Below are 19,211 nucleotides of genomic sequence, written 5' to 3'. Positions count from 1 at the left end.
ATACCCCCAATCAGCTGTTCCAGGCTGCAGCAATGGCCACAGACCATCACTGCCTCTGTGCCTCACATTTTTGGCTACATTTGGTGTATAAGATGCACCCAAATTTTCATCCTCTTTTAGGGGGGAAAAAGTGTGTCCTATACTCCAAAAAATAATTATAGATATCACATGATTCCACACAGTCCCTCAAGAAATGTTCTACCTACACTTCCTCCTTACATACCTGTCTCAATCTTTGTGGATACATGTACTTTGTGGATACATGTACCGTGTTTTCCCAAAAATAAGACCCTGTCTTATATTTTTTTGAACCCCAAAATAAGTGCTTGCCCTCATTTTCGGGGAGGTCTATATTATTTTGGGGCACATGGAGCAAGATGGGGCTCCTCTTGCCATCTTACCTGATTTCCAGCTCTGTATTTAAATATTTTTGGGGAGGCCTTATTTTCGGGGGGTTATTTTAGCGCATGCGTTCAAAAGCCCAATTGGGCTTATTATCAGAGGATGTCCTATTTTTGGGGAAACAGGGTAGTCCTTGCTTTACGACCACAATTGACCATGAAATTTCCATGGCTAAGGAAAAGAGATTGCTAAGTGAATTTTACCGTTTTACCACCTTTCTTGCCACAGTTGTTAAACGAACCACTGCAGTTAGTAACACCATTATTAAGTGAATCTGGCTTCCTCATTGACTTTGTCAGAAGGTCGCAAAAGGGGATTCTCATGATCCAGGGACACTGCAATCGTCATAAGTACGAGCCCGTTGCTAAGCATCTGAATTTTGATCATATGGTTATTGGGATGCAGCAACGGTCATGTGAAAAATGGTCATCTCACTTTTGTCAGTGTCAATGTTAACTCTGAATGGTCACTAAATGAACTGTTATAAACTGAGGATTACCTGTACTCAAGGGAAAACAGCAGCTGAATTGGTCAACTTAGGGGGTCGATCAGAAATAGCAATAGCCCTTAGACTTATATCCCGCTTCACAGTGTTTCACAGCCCTCTCTAAGTGGTTTACAGAGTCAGTCTATTTCCCCCAACAATCTGAGTCCTCTTTTTATCTACCTCGGGAGGACGGAAGGCTGAGTCAACCTTGAGCCGGTCAGGATCGAACTGCTGGCAGTCGGCGGACTCAGCCTGCAATCCTGCATTCTAACCACTGCGCCACCACAGCTTCTGTTTCTTCAGGCCACCATCCTGTTTTCTTTCAACTGATTTTTAAAGAATTCTCCATCCCCTCGTAAACCATCCCAACCCCAACAACTGCCCCCACCTAAAATTACCTTGATTTTATAGTCATCCCCTCCAGAGACGAAGAGCGGCTGTTGCTTGTGGAAATCGATCCCCCTGACAGGTCCTAGAAGGCAAACATAAAATACTCAGAGTCACCGAGGAATCAAGGGATGCGATAAAACTTTTCACTGTTTTCTCTATGAAGGGAAAAAATTGCTTAGCTTAATCTTACAATAGCAATATTCTCCCCCTTGTTATTGTGATCTTGTGATTTTTCTTTTCTTCTGGCATCGTCTTGCTCACTCCTTCTCTCTGCTGAATGAAACTCAATAAAGAAGAATGAAACTCATCTATTACAGGATCTTCTTTGCTTACAGTAGTTTACTTCTCCAGTTCTGCAGACTCAATCTTAGCCAGACTTGATCCCGTCCAATAAGATCCAGCAAGGCAGGCTGATGTCAGCTCCCTATTCTGGGGGGTGGGGTCATTTATGGGGCCCAAAGAGCAGCCTTCATCTTTAAAATAGCTTGCAAAAAGTTCCTCTTAAAATCAGATTATCTAGCAATAGCACTTACACTTATAAACCGCTTTACAGCCTTCTCTAAGCGGTCCTCATTTTACCCACCTCAGATGGTTGAGTCAACCCTGAGCCTGGTGAGATTCGAACTGCCAAATTGCAGGCAGCAGTAGCCTGCAGTACTGCATTCTAACCACTGTGCCACCATGGCTCTTAACTATCTACAACTCTATTATGTTATGTTCATTGGGTTCATCAGGTTTTGTATTGGGGATTTTATTTTTGGATGTGTCTGGAGTCACTATGAATTAGATGCCCATATAAATTTCCTTAATTAATGAATTTAGAAGAGCTGTTAAATTTGGCTTTTTAACAAAATCTATCATAAACAGAACTCTGGGCTGTGATTAGGTTTTTCACTGGTTTGATCAATTCTGGTTGTCAGTGGTATACCCAAAAAATAACAAAAAGCTAAAGTATTTATTTATAAAGTATTTATTATTTATCAAAGTTTATATACCGTATTTTTTGGAGTATAAGACGCACCTTCCCCCCCCCCTAAAAGGGGGTGAAAATTTAGGTGCATCTTATACACCGAATGTAGCCCCTCCCACCCAGTGGCCCCCACCCTTTGGCCTCTGCCTCCCAGCGGTTTACCTCTTTGCAAGCAAACAAGAAGAAACAGCTCCTTTCAGCTTCAGCACAGCCTAATTAGCACAAGTTGATTGGATCGGCCTCCCAACTCTCAGCTGTTTTGCTCTCAGCTGTTTTGCGCAGGGCTCTGCAGCTTGCTGCAAAGAGGTAAATTGCTGGAGCAGATTTTTTTTCCTTGTGCTTTGCTGAAAACGAAAATGAAAGTAAAGCAGGCTGTTTCCTGTTTGCTGGAAGGAGGCAAAATTGCTCAGAAGCAGAGGGAGATTTCTTTTTCTTCTTTTCCTCACTAAAAAAGGTAGGTGTGTCTTATACTTCGAAAAATACGGTACTATTCCAATCCATAAGGAGTCTGGCTTCTGTTCCTTTCTTACACTAAAAAGATTATCAGTAAATTAAAATACAAAAAAAAAAAGAAGAAGAAGAGAGAATTGGAAGCAACGATATTGCTACTGAAAAGCTACTGAAAAAAGAAAATGAGGTCCCCAATAGCAAAACATGCAATGTATTTGTTGCATGGCAAATTTAGGGCAGCCTCTCACGTTTTACAGGCAAGCGGCCCGGCTTACATGCACACAGCCAGTGCTTACCATCATGTTCGTCGAATTTGTCAATGAGGGTGCACATCCGATAGTCCCAGAGCTGGATCACTCCATTGTGCAAACTCGTGAGGATCCAAGGCCTCTTAGGATGGAAGCTCAGCCCTGAAAACAGAGGTGAAAACAATACTTGTTACTTGGAAGTCGGCTGCTGTCTTTATCTCCCACATGCACGCAGAAAACCTGTACAACATTTAATATAAAGTACAGGTAGTCCTTGACTTATGATCGTAATGGAGCCTTCCCACTAGAGTCGTAATTTGTGATGGTCGCAACGTGGGGTCACATGACTGGACCCATTTTTAATGACCTGTTTTGCAGCAGGGTTGACTTGCTAAGCGGCCGCCATGATGGTAAAGTGAATCCATTGTTTGCAATGGGCCATTTTTGCTGAAAACCAGAAGAAAATGCTGGTTTTGAGCAAAAATATCATAAAAGCATAATTATTGGACCATAATTGTATGCAAACAGCTATAAATGCAGGCTGGTTGTCAAGCACCTTCGTAACTCTCTATGTGAGTGGGGGGGGGGGGGTCCTCTGGACATCAGAAACAGGTCAGAAGCACCTTTGGGGGCGGCTCTGTTCTAACTTTGAGGGGTCACTAAATGAGTGGTGGTAAGCCAAGGATAAACATACAACTTTTCTATGAAGAAAGAGAAGAAACCTGATGGGAGCAGGAGAGGGGTGCTGCTCTTTTCAGTAGCTAGCAGCACCTTTGATTAATGATTCTAGTTCTTTGAAATAACAAGCAAGAATGCGACATTCTGATAAGAACTATACTCCAAGATCTGAAGATGGCCAGAGGCAAGATCTGTACGCAACTTTGAACTCTATATAAAGTGACCTGTATATAAAGTGGGTTTTTTTACCTTGTATCCATGGGAGACCTCTCTTATGCATAGATAAAGAGATACTAATCTATCTTTCCAGCTTGGATCCAAAGGGTTAAGAGCCTTGCATCTGTTAATACAGTACTGGCATTTCCTATAATCTGTGCCAAGTCTTGACTGAGGTTGAATTCCCACAACACAGGTCAGGTGGGGAGCAACAGATCTCGTATAGTTTGTGAATCCAGTTATAAGAATTCTTTAACTCTCCATCAGGGCATATTTGTCAACCTGCAAGCTAGGCTTTGCTACATGCCAGTCTGCCATAATCGAAATCACTCGTGCCATCCTGCGAGAGCCACCAACAGTTCCAAGGTCACATCACGGAATGCAACACTATCTTGCCTGCCAAGCCAGGGACTGTTACCAAAACAATCTGTCTGAATGTGATTAACAGCAACAGATAACTAAGGGGGGAGAAATGGAAAAGTGAACCAGATGCTTTTGGGCAGGAACCTTTAGGCTATGCCAGGGGTCAGCAACCTGTGGCTCTGGAGCCACATGTGGCTCTTTGGCCCTCAGCTGTGGCTCCCTGTCAGGTGATCCCACCACTGGCTGGCTCTGCTCCTCGCCCTCCCCTCCCAGTCACTCCTCGCCTGGCCTGAGAAGGTAAGGGCGACGGTGGGGGGTGGAGAAGTGGCCAGGGCAGAGACAGGGAGATACAGAGAGAGGGGGAGAGAGGGAGGGAGAGAAGGGAGAGAGAGATATGTCAAAATGATTTTGTGGTTCCTGGTGTTTTTTAACAACTGGTTCTCTGCCCTAATGACTGGCTGGGTAGGCATAGCTACGGTGTCATGTGACTGGTGGAAGTGAGTGACATCGAGTTGGCCACACCCACCCAGGTTTTGTGGCTCCCGGTATGTTCTGTTCTGTGGGAAAGGGGTCCAAATGGCTCTTTGAGTATTTAAGGTTGCAGACCCCTGGGCTATATTGTAACCAATTTGCTTAGTAAAGTACACTCCTTGTAGCCATGGCCTCTTGCTAGCTAGCCACGTTGGGACGGCTGACAGTATCTTTGCAAAATTAGTGTCTTCAGTCTACAGATATGTTTGATGCCCCAAACCCCCATAACTTTCCACCTACTTTGACACCTGTGGAAGCAGGTGTCAAAGAAGAGCCTTGGTAGTACAGTGGTCTAAAGCACCCTGTTATTAAGAACAGCTGCCTGCAATTACTGCAGGGTTCGAATCTCGCCAAGGCTCAAGGTTGACTCAGCCTTCCATCCTTTCTAAGGTAGGTAAATTGAGGACCCAGTTGTGGGGGCAATAAGCTGACTTTGTATAAATATACAAAAGAATGAAGGCTATTGCTTAGCGCATTGTAAGCCGCCCTGAGTCTCCGGAGAAGGGCGGCATATAAATCAAATTAAAAAAAAAAAAAAAGCAGGAACACTTTATTAATTTATTTAATGTTTTTCAATGTTTTAATGGTTGTATAGTTTTGCCATTATAAGCTGCCACATCAGCGGCAATAGACATTGACGAAAATAAAGGTTTTACCATGCTAGGCATTTATTGAATCCATATGCACAAAAGCAACATTTTGGCCTTGGGAAACTCAACCAAGAACGCGGCCTTCTGACTACAAAACCCTCCTCCCACAAAACCTTTCTATGCATGAAGCTTAGGGGTTTCCAATCCTCTGTAAAACCTGCTTTAGATGATTTTGATGCTTTGTTCATTGCTCTGTTGCAGCTAGCCTTCCGGAGCCCTCTGGGGAGGGGAACGGGGAGATTTAACCTGAATAACCCAGTCTTTCTCCAGCTGGGCTCCTTGAAGATGGGTGGACTGCAATTCCCAGAATTCCCCCAGCCAGCACAGCTATCTGGAGGATTCTGGGAGTTGTAGTCCACCTTTTTTTGCAGCAGCTGCCTGGAGGATTCTGGGAGTTGAAATCCACCCATTTTAAAGCATGCAGGCTAGGGGATTCTGGAGTTGTAGTCCACCCATCTTAATGCATGCAGGCTGGGGGATTCTGGGAGTTGTAGTCCACCCTTTTTGCAGCATAGCTGCCTGGGGGATTCTGGGAGTTGAAATCCACCCATTTTAAAGCATGCAGGCTGAGGGATTCTGGAGTTGTAGTCCACCCATCTTAATGCATGCAGGCTGGGGGATTCTGGGAGTTGTAGTCCACCCTTTTTGCAGCATAGCTGCCTGGGGGATTCTGGGAGTTGAAATCCACCCATTTTAAAGCATGCAGGCTGGGGGATTCTGGGAGTTGTAGTCCACCCATCTTAATGCATGCAGGCTGGGGGATTCTGGGAGTTGTAGTCCACCCTTTTTGCAGCATAGCTGCCTGGGGGATTCTGGGAGTTGTAGTCCACCCATTTTAAAGCATGCAGGCTGGGGGATTCTGGGAGTTGTAGTCTACCCATCTTAATGCACGCAGGCTGGGGGATTCTGGGAGTTGTAGTCCACCCATTTTAAAGCATGCAGGCTGAAGGATTCTGGGAGTTGTAGTCCACCCATCTTCAAACCCTGGAATACCCGAAGATAAAAGGAGAGTCCTAATTCAGGGTTCAACGGTCCCTCCCGCAGGGCCCTGATTGGGACCCCCATAGCGGTTTTCCAAGCCAGTGGGAGACCTCCGTCCTAACGCCGCTCAGGCCACCCCTCGGACGCTCGGCCTACCTTTCACGCGGGCTGATTTGGTCTCGAACTTGGTGAGCATCTCCGCAGCGCCCCGTCGCCTCCTCAGCTGCCGCCGCCTCCACGTCACCGCTGCCCGGACGGCGCTCACTCCCCCACTTCCGCTTCCGGCTAGGGACCAGCGACGGGGGAAAGAGCGGCGCGGCTCTGCGGCCCCTAGCGGGAGGAGGAGGAGGAGGAGGAAGACCGCCAAGCCGACGCTCTTCTCACGGGAACCGGAAAGAACCGCCGCCCGGGACCATAGAGAAGCGCCCGCCGCCCTAGAGAGCCCACTCGGAGAGGAAGCGGAAGTTGCCGGCAAGATGGCGGCTGTTGAAGAAGAGGAGGAAGTGGCCCCTTGCAGCGGCCGGAGGATGAAGGCGGCGGCGAGGCTGTGGCTCCTTCGCGGGATCGTCCTGTGCGCCCTGGCGCCCGGTGAGGCGACCCGGGCCTGGTGGGACGGAATGGGGGGCCCCGGAGGGCCGGGACTCTGGGTGGCGGAGCAGTTGCCCTCCGGAGGGGCTGCACTCCAGCTCCCATGATGCACAGCCGGAGCGGTCTGGCTGTTGAACAAGGCAACGAGCGAGGGTCTCTACGGGGTCTGGTTCTAGGGGGCAAACGGTGACTTTGGACCAGTCCTCCTCTCTCTCTCTCTCTCTCTCTCTCTCTCTCACACACACACACACACACACCCTCGGGCCAGCCTACCTCGCAGGGCTGTTGTGGGTGGGAGGGGGAGGGAAAGGAGGGGGGAGTATTCCACGTGTTTACACCTTCAGGCTACTTATAAGGTGAATAAGATGGGAGAAGAAGACTCTGATGGCTGCCTAGCTGGATAGAGAGAAAGAAAAGGGATGGAGAGACGGATGATAGATTAGATAGATAATCTGAGAGGTAAAAAGATGATATAGCTAGCTAGGAAGATCGCCAGATTGATAGATTTGGTAAATAGATAATAGATAATTGATAAATACATAGATGGTAAATAATAGAGGTTTTAGAGATGATAGGAGTAGTTAGATGATAGATAGATAGATAATGGATAGATGATAGATAATAGATAATAGATGATAATGGATAGATAGATAGATAGATGGATAGATTCAATTCAATTCAAATCTTTGTCAGTGCACAACATATGTGCAATGAGATTGGTTGAGCTCCCTCACTGCACCTCCCCCCAACACAATACAACTCACGGTGAAAATCCCTAACCCAATAAATCATATTAACAAACTACCCGGTCCTATTGCACCTGTGTGAACACGTTACACATTGCACCGGCCTTGCAGTCCATCATACTGCATAGTTATGATGTTATTTCTCATTCAGGAGTCTGACAGCCCACGGATAAAAACTGTTCTTCAGCCTGTTTGGGTTTGCCCGATGGTAGGTGGGTAAAGAAGTGATGACCAGGGTGAGAGTCATAGATGGATAGATAGTAGATAGATAGATAGATACATAGATACATAGATAGCTAGATGATAGATATGGATATGTGTTAGAGAGGTTTTAGAGATGATAGGTTAAATTAGATAGGAGATGAATGGTTGGATAGATGGATGGATAACAAGCAAAGGGTTAGTTGGCCGTTGACCCTAAGTCAAAAATCAGACAACCCCCCCTCCCAAGGGCTTTGTGCAAAGATAAGGCACTTTCATCCGGGCTGATGGGATTTGGAGTCTTTACTGATGTCAGGCTTTCAAGAATTTCAGTAGAGAAGAGCTTGGATTTGTGCTGTTCAGGATTAGCCAAGCTGGAGTCCAACTGGTAAGGAGGGCACCAGTTGGAAGTTAGCTCTATGGAAACTTCAGAAAGAGACGTAGGTTTGGGTATCTGAGGGACAGCAAGGTCTCTGGGAGATTTGATGGAGGACAGAGTTATGCCCAACCTGGGACGCTTGGCTTTGGGTAGCATCTCCATTCAGGGTCCGCTTTGTGACCAAGGCTGGCTTGTCGCTTTCTCAAGTGCAAATTGGAGCTGCGTGTAATGGTTCTGTTGCTGTTTGTTGGTCATGTGCTTGCCTAGAAACTAGGAGACGGTGACTTCTAGTTCTGCCTTAGACATGAAAGCTTGAGCCTGATATACCCTCTCAAGCCAGTGGGTTGAGAGGGTATATCACAGGGTTGTTGTTATTGTGGAGAAAGGATGAAACAGTATTCTCTGCAGTAGGTTCACTACCTTGAGTTACTTATAAACTAATAAAGATGGGATAAAAATAATGGTCTTTAGCAGTGCCCCTCCTCTTCTTTTTTTTTTTTTCTTTTTGGGTCCAGATTTGCTGTTGTATTTGCAAATGGTCTCCTTGCAATATGTGGACTTTTACTGAGTTTATAAACATGGGCTCATTTTTAATATGATTTTTATTATTGTATTATATCCTTTCTTCCCAGGAATTTACTGTGATGTAATAGGGAGGTGATGATAGCGATTAGAGCCACCTCCATTTCTATTTATCATCATAAGGACCCAGTGGGGGAGAGGAGAGGTTTCCTAGCTTCAGTATCTTAGGGAAGTACTCTAAAACAGGGCTCTCCGACCTTGGCAACTTTAAGACTTGTGGACTTCAACTCCCAGAGTTCCTCAGCCAGCTTTGCTCTGGGAGTTGAAGTCCACAAGTCTTAAAGTTGCCAAGATTGGAGACCTTTGCTCTAACATTCATTTTCTCTTAGGAGGAAGATAAAGGAAAATTGGTTGAGCACAAACTTGTATCTTGGTAACAGACTGAGGTTTAACTTTCTTTTTTTGTAAAGAGATGGCCTTAATACTGTAAGTAGAATGTAAATAGTGAGTCTTAATACTGTACTTAATACTCTAAGTAGAATGTAAATAATGAGGAAAAGGCAGCTGGTGTCAGTTACAATTTGCACAACTTGGGGTATTTGTACTGCACTCAGTTGTTTTGATACATGCATGGAGGAAATTCCAGGGAAGCATTTCTCCCCTCCGATTCAGTTCCAGTTTTATGCCTCCAATCTGGGCAGAATCTCAGAAACCTTCATTGCTCAATTTGGAGCCAGAGAGTTATGAAACGAGGTTTAATGGTGACTTAAAGCCGAAGTCTCCCTTAGCCAAATGACTGCAACTAATGTATTTATGCTGGTGATACTTTTCTTTACATGGCTGTCCTATTTTCCCTTCCACCTCCACCCCGCCTGGACCTTTCCTTCCACCCATCTCCTTGCTTCAAACTCACTAAGGAATGGAGGTTGGGCCTAGGGCAAGGCATTGGACTTTGCATTCAGCTGCTAAAAATGCTGGCAGTTGAAATCCACCAAGCCTGCATGAACCTTGGTCAATCTGGTCTGCCTTGCCAGCACCAGAGCAGGATATTCCTGTTTTCTAGGCCTTTTTTTTTTCTTTTTTCTAAAAAACACAAAAATCCCATTAAATCCATCACTTTTTTTGTACAGGTTCAGGCTGGTGCAATTCTGTGGAGACGAAAATCTACATCCCGCTGAACAGAACAGCCACCTGCGTCCGTCTCCTGAATGCCACTCATCAAATAGGCTGCCAGTGTGAGTGCTGTGTTGAAGGAATATTTCTGCAGGGGGGGGGGGGAAACTCCCAGTCACCCATATCTAGTAAATAGGCCAGGCAGGTGTGGGCCACAGGTAGGCTACCTGCAGCTCCAAACCCGTTTTGCTGGTCCCCAGAGCCCTCTACGTCAAGGGTCTCCAACCTTGGCATCTTTAAGACTTGTGAACTTCAACTCCCAGAATTCTCCAGTCAACTATGCTATGCTGAGGAACTCTGGGAATTGAAGTCCACAAGTCTTAAAGATGCCAAGGTTGGAGGGCCCTGCTCTACGTCATGCCAACACAGTTCCAAAACACTGAGCCAATGTATGACCTCAGTGCTTCTGTTCTCTTTTTATGACCTTTCTTGCCACAGTTGTGAAGTTGCACAACTGCACTTAACAACTGCAGTTGTTAAGATAGTGAGCCGGTTGTTAAGTGAATCTGGCTTCCCCGTTGACTTTGCTTGTCAAGAAGGTCGCAAAAGGGGATCACATGACCCCGGGACACAGAGACCGTCATAAATATGAACCAGTTGCCAAACATCTGAATTTTGATCGCGTGACCATGGGGGGATACCATGTCACTTTTTTCAGGGACGTTGTAACTTTGTATGGTTGCTAAACAAATAGTTCTAAGGCAAGAACCACCTGTAAAATGTTTTGTAGTGAAAATTTGCCGAGTTTTAGAAGCGTGTTTGTAGAGGGGTGCAGGAGTGGAGATAGAGAGGTCATCCCCAGAAACGGGTGAAATCCAGCAGGTTCTGACAGGTTCTGGAGAACCGGTAGTGGAAATTTTGAATAGTTCAGAGAACCAGCAAATACCACCTCTGGCTGGCCCCAGAGTGGGGAAGGAATGGAGATTTTGCAGTACCCTTTCCCTGCCATGCCCACCAAGCCACACCCACAGAACCGGTAGTTAAAAAAATTGAACTCCACCACTGCCCAGACAGTCTTCAAGATACTGTATTGTTTGGGGCTGGACAAAACCAGTCTTTATTTAGTCATTCAGGGGCTCAGAGGGTGATTGGGTTATAGCTGGGACGGTGCCACATCGATAAAAGGGGTGGTACCAACAACCGTGGTTCATTTTCTGGATTTGTATTCAAAAACCAAATGGGTGTCTTAATATTTGCAGAAGCTAAGGGCAGCTATTTTATCCTTCGCCCCTAAATGGGGACAATTGGCCAAGTTTGGGGAGACTGCCATGTGGGGCAATACATGAGTGCCTTAAGCTTGTAGGACCCTGAAAAGAGGCCTCTCCATCGCGAAATGGCTCTGGGTGCTATAGAACTTGTTCTGGAAGGAGGGAACTGTTGGTTCAGAGGCTGCTGGTTCTGGGTGTGGGGTGTGTCATTTGTTCCCCCCCCCCCCAATGTCCTCGGCCTCTCTATCCTCACAGCCTCTATGTTCGGAGACACCGGAGTCATCCACGTGGCAGAGAAGGAATCTGACCTGAAGTGGGTGCTGTCAGATGGCCTCCACTCCCCTTACATGGTACTGCTGGATGGGAAGCTTTTTACAGGGTAAGTGGGAATTTCCCTCTTCCCACCCACAAAAAAGCCACCATTTTCCCCTGAATCTGCAGCTTCTGCAGAAAACATCTGGCCAGATGCTCTTCTGGTACCCAGTGACCAAACACATCATTTGACTTCAGACTCTCAGCCCCAGGAGATACTTGCCAGCTGTAAAGAAAAACTTGGCTTCTTATCCCTTGACACCTGCTGTTTTGGTTGAAGAACTTCTCTTTGTGTTCTTCTACTTTTCCAAGCAGACGCCTGCGATAAATGAACAGAGCTCTCTCCCGATTTCTTAGCTGGGCTCTGCCACGCTTTGGGGTGAATACAAGCCACAAATCTGGGCTTGGCGTCGCTGAATAGTTGAGTTCAGCTGCTGCCCTTTTAGGATGCAGCATACAAGATACAAGTCGTCCTTGCTTTATGCCCACATTTGGGACCAGAATTTCCACTGCTAAGTGAGGCGGTCATGAAGTGAGCCGCATCCAATTTTACCATCTTTTTTGCCACCTTTGTTAAGCAAACCGCTGCGGTTGTTAAGCAGGTCACAAGGTTGTTAAGCGAATCCATTCCCCCCCTTGACTTTGTTGTTGGAAGTCGGCTGGGAAGGTCACAAGTGGCGATCACGTGACCCCGGGATGCTGCCTTGAATGCCTGCTGATTGCCAAGTGCCCGAATTTTGATCCCGTGACCATGGGGAATGCTACGAAGGTCGTAAGTGTGAGAACTGGGTATACAGGTGGCCCTCGACTTACAACCACAATCAAGCCCAACATTTCTGTTGCTAACAAGACAACCGTCATAAAATACGCACCAGTTGCCAAGCATCCGAATTTGGATTGCGTGACCATAAGGATGCTGCGACGGCCGTTAAGTGTGACAAAACGGTCATAAGTCACATTTTTCAGGGCTCTTCCAACAATCACTAAACAGGCTGTAAGTCAAGGACTACCTGCGTGGGCACCAATTCTCTCTTTCCAGTCCCTTGAAAACGCTGCTGGGCAAAAGTCAAAGATGGAAGAAACACTTGGAAACCTGTGATTTATTCCACGTTTATGGAAAACAATTCTGCGTTGTTATCTTTCACCCCCTTGGTGCTATGGTAGCCGATAAATACAGGCGGTCCTCGAGTTACGACCACAATTGAGTCCAAAATTTCTGTTGTTGAGTGAGACCATTGTTAAGTGAGTTTTGCCCCATTTTACAACTTTTCTCGCCACCGCTGTTAAGTGAATCACTGCCATTGTTAAGCAAGTAACACAGTTGTAAAGCGAATCTGGCTTCCCCATTGACTTTGCTTGTCAGAAGGTCGCAAAAGGGGACACAGTGACCGTCATAAATATGAATCCGTCGCCAAGTGCCTGAATTCTGATCACGTGGCCGTGGGGGTGACGCCAAAGTTGTAACTGAAAAACAGCCATAGGTCCCTTTTTTCCAGTGCTGTTGTACCTTTGAATAAGTTACACTAAAATGAACTGTTGTAAGTCGAGGACTACGTGCAACACCGTACAGTTATATCTTTTCACAACGTGGTTCTTTTTAACAGGCAGGTGATGGAGAAACTGAAGGGCAGCACTCGGATCGCAGGCGTGGCTGTGGCCGTCTCCGAGACCAGCCCAGCCGAAGGCTTTTCTCCTGGTCTTCAGTGTCCCAATGATGGCTACGGTGAGGAGGAAGCCAGCTTTGGTCTCTCTGGGCCCTTCCCTGGGTGGGCTCTGGGCTGGCTGACTTCTGATCCAACTCAAGGAGAGCAGTCCCTTAATGGACTCTAAATGCTTCTTTAAATGGATTTTCTTTAAATGATACAATTAGATTAGATTAGATTAGATTAGATTAGATTAGATTAGATTAGATTAGATTAGATTAGATTAACAGTTAGAAGGTACCTCGTAGGTCATCTAGTCTAACCCCTGCTCAAGCAGGAGACCCTACACCATTTCTGACAGATGGCAGTCCAGTCTCTTCTTGAAAACCTCCAGTAATGAAGCTCCCACAACTTCTGAAGGCAACTTCTGTTCCATTGAATATAGAATAACTGAGTTGGAAGGGATATGGGAGGTCATTTAGTCCAACCCCCCACCCTACACCATTTCTGAGAGGTGGCAGTTCATCTCTCCAGTGAAGCTCCCAGAACTTCCGAAGGCAGCTTTTCTTCCATGGGTTGATCGCTCTCACTGTCAGAAAATTTGTCCTTATTTCCAGGTTGAATCTCTCCCTGGTCAGTTTCCATCCATTATTCCTTATCTGGCCTTCAGGTGCTTTGGAGAATAGCTTGACACCCCCCCCCTCCTCTCTGGGGCAGCCCTTCAAGTACTAGAAGATGCTCTCCTGTCTCCCCTGGTCCTTCTCTTCACTGGACTAGACATACCCCAACTCCTGCGATCATTCATCATAGGTTTTATCCTCCAGTCCCCTCATCATCCTGGTTGCTCTTCTCTGCACTCTTTCTAGAGTCTCAACCTCTTTTTTATAGTGTGGTGACCAAAACTGGATGCAGGACTCTAGGTGTGGCTTTACTGAGGCTTTATAGAGTGGTATTAGGACCTCCCTTGATCTTGATTGTATCCCTCTGTTAATGCATTTTAGGATTGCATGGGCTTTTTTGGCTGCCGCTGCACACGGCTGGCTCCTATTTAGCTGATTGCCCACTAAGACTCCCAAGATCCCTCTCACAGTCACTGGTCTGAAGCCTGGTTTCACCCAGTCTGTATGTGCACGTTAGGTTTTTCTTACCTAAGTGTAGGACTTTACTTTTCTCTACATTGAATTTCATTTTCTTAGGTAGGGCCCAGTGTTCATGAACTTCAGCTCCCAGAATTCCCCAGCCATCAGGGCTGGCCGAGGAATTCTGGGAATTGAAGTCCACAGGTCTTAAAATTGCCAGGGTTGCCTGATTTAGAGAAAAGCAGACACCCAGCTTTGTTTCTACCTGGAAACTGCTTCCTGGACTTTGTGCTCCAGAATTTGGGGGGGGGGGGGGTGTTGGGTTTTACTGTTAATCTGCTTTTATAGAAATGGCCGGTCTTCTGTAAGCTGGGAAAGTAAAAGCCTGTAATTCTATTCTGCATTTTACTGTGCTAAAAAACACTTGGAAGTCGATGCTTTACTTCTTCCCATTTCTCTCTCCTTCCTTTCGCCACTTTCCTATTATTTTCATTGGCATTTTATATTCTTCAGCTGAGAAAGTGAGAAAGGTCCTTCTTTTGCAGAGATTTGGGCTGAAAAAGTGTTGCTGCTGCTAAGAGGAATCGAACCCATTGAGAAACGCTTGGGATTTCTTTTAAGACCGTGTCCATTTCTCCTCGTGTTGTTTGGAGGGCTGCGGAGGTTTAGGATGCCAGAAGAGGCTCAGGGATGCGTGAGGAAGCCTGGTGGGCAGAGAGTCAGGCAGTTGGGAATGGGAGCCTGGAAAAAAAAGACAGAAAACAACAAGGGGGCTCTTGTTCTCCCTCTGCTGTGAAAGGCCACAAACAGCGCCATTGTTTAAGGCACATGATGTTGGTGTTGCATGTAGGAATAGAGTCACACTAATTTGGAGGAATGTTAAGGGCACCGCAGGAAAGTATCCCAGCTACAGAAGACACAGCATGATTGACAATATTTCCTTCCTCCCTCCGTCTCTTTCTCCTTCCTTCCTTCTTTCTCCTTCCTTTCTCCCTATCTCTCCTCCCTCCCCTTTCCTTCCTCTTTTCCTTCCTTTCTGTCTTTCTCCTTCCTTTTTCTTTCTCTCCCTTCCTTCCTTCCTCCATCTTTCTCCCTTTTCTTTCTCTCTTTCTCTTTCTTCCCTCCCTCCCATCCCCTGTTATTAATATTAAAAAAATAATAATAAAAATATTATAAAAGACACAAAATTTAGGCAGAAGGGGAAAAAAGATCCGGTGAAGAGCAGGTGTTTATCATTCCTATGCAGGAAACCCGAGGTCTGCAACCGTAACCTCACTTTGTTCTGGGCTCTGCTGCCTTCCGAGTGATGCCTGTAGCCGTGGGTGCCACTAGCAGGCTTTGGTTTCAATGGTCTCCGCTTGCTTTGATTCCTGCCCCTTTCCCAGTTTTCCTACTTCCTTTCCACTCCCACTTCTGCCCATTCCTCTTTTTTCTTCACAGCCCCTGACTTTTAATTCCTTTTACTGGCCCTCCCTGAGACTTGACTTAATTTTTCAGTCAAACGTGGAGAAGTCTTTTCGGGAAACCTTCCTAGCTCAGAGCCAGGCCATGATTTCCACATCTGGGCACAGACGGCTCTCCTTGTCCCGGAAGCTGTTTTTCAGGCGACCGTGATTTCACGGGTTAACCCCCCTCCTCTGCCTCTCCTCTCCTTCCTTCAGGGGTCTACAACAGCAGCTACGGCCCAGAGTACGCCCACTGCAGCGTGACCAAGTGGAACTACCTGGGGAACAGCCTCTCGTACCTGGACTTCGGCTTCCCCATCTTCCTCCTTCAAGATGGAAACGAAAGTGAGGTTATCAAGCAGGTACTGGATTTCGTGGAAACACTGGCCAACTTCCCTGCAGCAGGATGGACGGGGGGAATGTTTTAAAGCAGGCAATTAAAGTATCGAAGTTAGTATAGGTAGTCCTCAACTTAGAAGAGTTTGTTTGGTGACTGTTTGAAGTTACAATGGGCCCAGTGGTTAGAGTGCAGTACCGCAGGCGGCTCCTGCTGTCTGCCGGCTGCCTGCAATTTGGAAGTTTGAATCTCCCCAGGCTCCAGGTTGACTCAGCCTTCTGTCCTTCCGAGGTGGGTAAAATGAGGAGCCAGATTGTTGGGGGCAAGAGGCTGACTCTGTCAACCGCTTAGAGAGGGCTGTGAAGCGGTATATAAGTCTAACTGCTATTGCTATTGTTGCAATGGCACTGAAAAAAATGACTTATGACCATTTTTCACACTGAACAATGGTTGCAGCATCTCCATGGTCACGTGGTCACAATTCAGAAGCTTGGCAACTGATTCCTATTTATGACGGTGGCACTGTCCTGGAGTTACGTGATCCCCTTTTGCGACCTTCTGGTGAGCAAAGTCCATAGGGAAACCAGATTCACTTAACAACCGTGTTGCTAACTTAACAACTGCAAGAGATTCACTTAACAGCTGAGGCAAGAAAGGTCGTTGAATGGGGCCAAATTCAACCATGGTCTCGCTTAGCAACAGAAATTTTGGGCTCGATTGTGGTCGTAAGTCAAGGACTACCTGTACTAAATTGATACTTAATTGCGTGTTTAACTGCCTTTTTCTACCAATCGAAATCTCCCTGCTTGCTTCTTAGTGCTACCGGAAATACAACACTCCTCAAAACGGTTCTGGGCCGGAGTACCCGCTCTGCGCCATGCAGCTGTCCTCCCACATGCACGCCGTCACCAGCACCGTAACTTGTATGCGGCGCAGCCTCATTCAGAGCACCTTCAGCCTCAACCCAGGTGAGGTGAGCCCAGAAGGGTGGAGGTTGGGGTGGGCCGGGCCTCGAACTCAAGGCAAGAATGCCCAGCCTACCTCGCACCAAGGGCTGCCCAAGCATGCTGAGGGCGAACTCCCTAGAGTGGGGAAGCTTAGGCAGAAATTGGCTTTAGCATTGTTTCATTGGGATTATAGGATTGCAGCCAGTGGTTTTAGGAAGGTCTCTCTTCTGTTGTATTAAATTGTAATTCCATACCACACTTGGAGGGACTCTGGAAGTCGAAGCGAAATTCCGGGGCTGCCCTGAGTCAAGCCATTCTTTCTTAGAAGACCCCTATTCTTGGGGATATTCTGCCTTATCTATTGCACTTAGCAACCTTTCAAAGTTATTGGAAGTTGTTCAGAATTGTTGGGTTGTTCAGAAGTTGTGGCTGCTCCATCACTGGAGGCTTTGAAGAAGAGCTTGGACGGCCATGTGTCTGGAATGGCGTAAGCTCTTCTGCTCGAGCAGGGGGCTGGACTGGAAGACCTCCAAGATCCATTCCAACCCTGTAGTTTTATTCTAACTCTACTGTTGGATTCCCTGTGGATGAACTAAGACATCATCTTAAACCATAGTACAGCTGATTTGGTGCAGCATTGTGTATTCTCTGAATGCCAAAACTTAATCTGAATTGAGGGTTTAGCTCATTTCATGAACACATCAGTATGTCCAGGATGATCAAATTGGGGCCGGAGATGAATTAGATATGTAAACTTCCCATAACCGTTCTGTTCTGTTCTGTTCTGTTCTGTTCTGTTCTGTTCTGTTCTGTTCTGGCTTCCAACAAGTAAAATCAATGAGGGAAGCCAAGTTCACTTAATCACTGCACAATAACCTTAAAATCAGACATGACTCGCTTAATGACCGCATCACTTAGTGACAGAGGTTCCAGTCTCAGTTGTGGTTGTATGTCAAGCACCCCTGCACCCTGTTTGCCATGATTTCTGGCTTTTGGGGAACAAGATCGAGCTGGCTGTTTTCAGCATTTCCGGATGGCCTTTCTGCTTGTGGCACTCTGGGCAGCTGGCAAAACTCTCGCTGAAGAGCTAAAGTGGAGCCCCACAAGTCCCCCATGGCTGGTGCTAGGTGGGTGGCACTTCCCGGGCTCATGAAATGGGCAGTGGTGTCATGCTCGCTGCCTTCCATGGAGGACCTGTATACTGCACGAATCCAAAAGAGGGCTGTGAAAATATCTACAGACCCCTCACATCCTGAACACAAACTCCTTCAACTCCTACCCTCAAAACGAGGCTATAGAGCACTGCACACCAGAACAACTAGACACAAGGACAGTTTTTTCCCCAACGCCATCACTCTGCTCAACAAATAATTCCCTCAACACTGTCAAACTATTCACTAAGACTGTGTTACTATTCTTCTTCTCAGCTTTCCTTTTACCTATCTCTTTATCTCCTTATGACTGTAACCTTGTTGCTTGTATCTTTACCCTTTATATTATTTTATTTAGTTTGCTAGTATGATTTGATTGCTTATTTAGTATCCTATGACTATCACTAAGTGTTGTAGCTTATGATTCTTGATGAATGTCTTTTTTGTTATGTACACTGAGAGTTTATGCACCGAAGACAAATTCCTTGTGTGTCCAACCACACTTGGCCAATAAAGAATTCTATTCTATTCAGAAGTGGTCTGTGATCCTCTCGCCGATTATAACGTCTGGAGCACGGTGCGGCCGGTGAACAATTCGGAGAAGCTGGATCCGAAAAGTGTCATCATTGCTTCCTCTCGAGTAAGTGTGGCTGGGCCGGGCCGGAGGAATCCAGTTTAATTTTCTTCTTTCATTTACTTATTATTTATATCCCGCCTTTATTTCTTTTGTGAACAATTCAAGGCAGCAAGCACAATCTAATACGCCTTCCTCTTCCTATGTTTCCTACAACAACAACCCTGTGAGGTGGGCTGGGCTGAGAGAAAGCAGGAAGCCCCCTCTTTTCTGCATTGAGAAGCAAAGGCAGCCTTGGGGAATTCGGGAATTCTTGCATGAAATGATCGCGCTCCTTCGTTTTTCTTTTCCTTGTTTTAATATAACTTGGAAGGTGTATTTTTTACCCCTACTTGGAACTGCTTTGAAGGCCAGATTCCAAAAAGGAGGTGGAAATAGGGTGTCAATTTAAAACGCCCGAAATAGTTTTTGGCAGCCTGGGCACCTTCCAGACAGCCCACCCCCGGAAATCTCCAGACAGCATGATTTAGGAATTCTGGA

General features: G+C 46.3%; 2 protein-coding genes across 2 annotated transcripts in view; one reads left to right on the top strand and one right to left on the bottom strand.

Annotated features, from left to right (window-relative positions):
• The window catches only part of COPA (COPI coat complex subunit alpha), a 62,058-nt gene extending 55,451 nt beyond the window's left edge, over nt 1-6,607 (bottom strand). The window contains exons 1-3 of the mRNA XM_070951304.1: nt 6,523-6,607; nt 2,996-3,109; nt 1,288-1,361 (exon numbers count right to left, since the gene is read on the bottom strand). Of these exons, the coding sequence (XP_070807405.1) occupies nt 1,288-1,361; nt 2,996-3,109; nt 6,523-6,562 (228 nt within the window). The 5' untranslated portion in view covers nt 6,563-6,607. The remainder of the gene's footprint in view (nt 1-1,287; nt 1,362-2,995; nt 3,110-6,522) is intronic.
• Nucleotides 6,608-6,841: 234 nt separating this feature from the next.
• Nucleotides 6,842-19,211, top strand: part of NCSTN (nicastrin) — a 36,281-nt gene continuing 23,911 nt past the window's right edge. Inside the window, exons 1-7 of the mRNA XM_070951006.1 lie at nt 6,842-6,954; nt 9,933-10,037; nt 11,439-11,562; nt 13,100-13,218; nt 15,879-16,024; nt 16,817-16,967; nt 18,631-18,737. Of these exons, the coding sequence (XP_070807107.1) occupies nt 6,843-6,954; nt 9,933-10,037; nt 11,439-11,562; nt 13,100-13,218; nt 15,879-16,024; nt 16,817-16,967; nt 18,631-18,737 (864 nt within the window). The 5' untranslated portion in view covers nt 6,842. The remainder of the gene's footprint in view (nt 6,955-9,932; nt 10,038-11,438; nt 11,563-13,099; nt 13,219-15,878; nt 16,025-16,816; nt 16,968-18,630; nt 18,738-19,211) is intronic.

The sequence above is a fragment of the Pituophis catenifer genome, unplaced genomic scaffold (assembly GCF_029215685.1).
Source record: "Pituophis catenifer annectens isolate HBS135680 unplaced genomic scaffold, rPitCat1.0.hap2 SCAF_10, whole genome shotgun sequence".
In the NCBI taxonomy this organism is placed as follows: Eukaryota; Metazoa; Chordata; class Lepidosauria; order Squamata; family Colubridae; genus Pituophis; species Pituophis catenifer.
The sequence above is the reverse complement of the archived record's forward strand: the minus strand, read 5'-3'. Positions and strand labels throughout refer to the sequence as shown.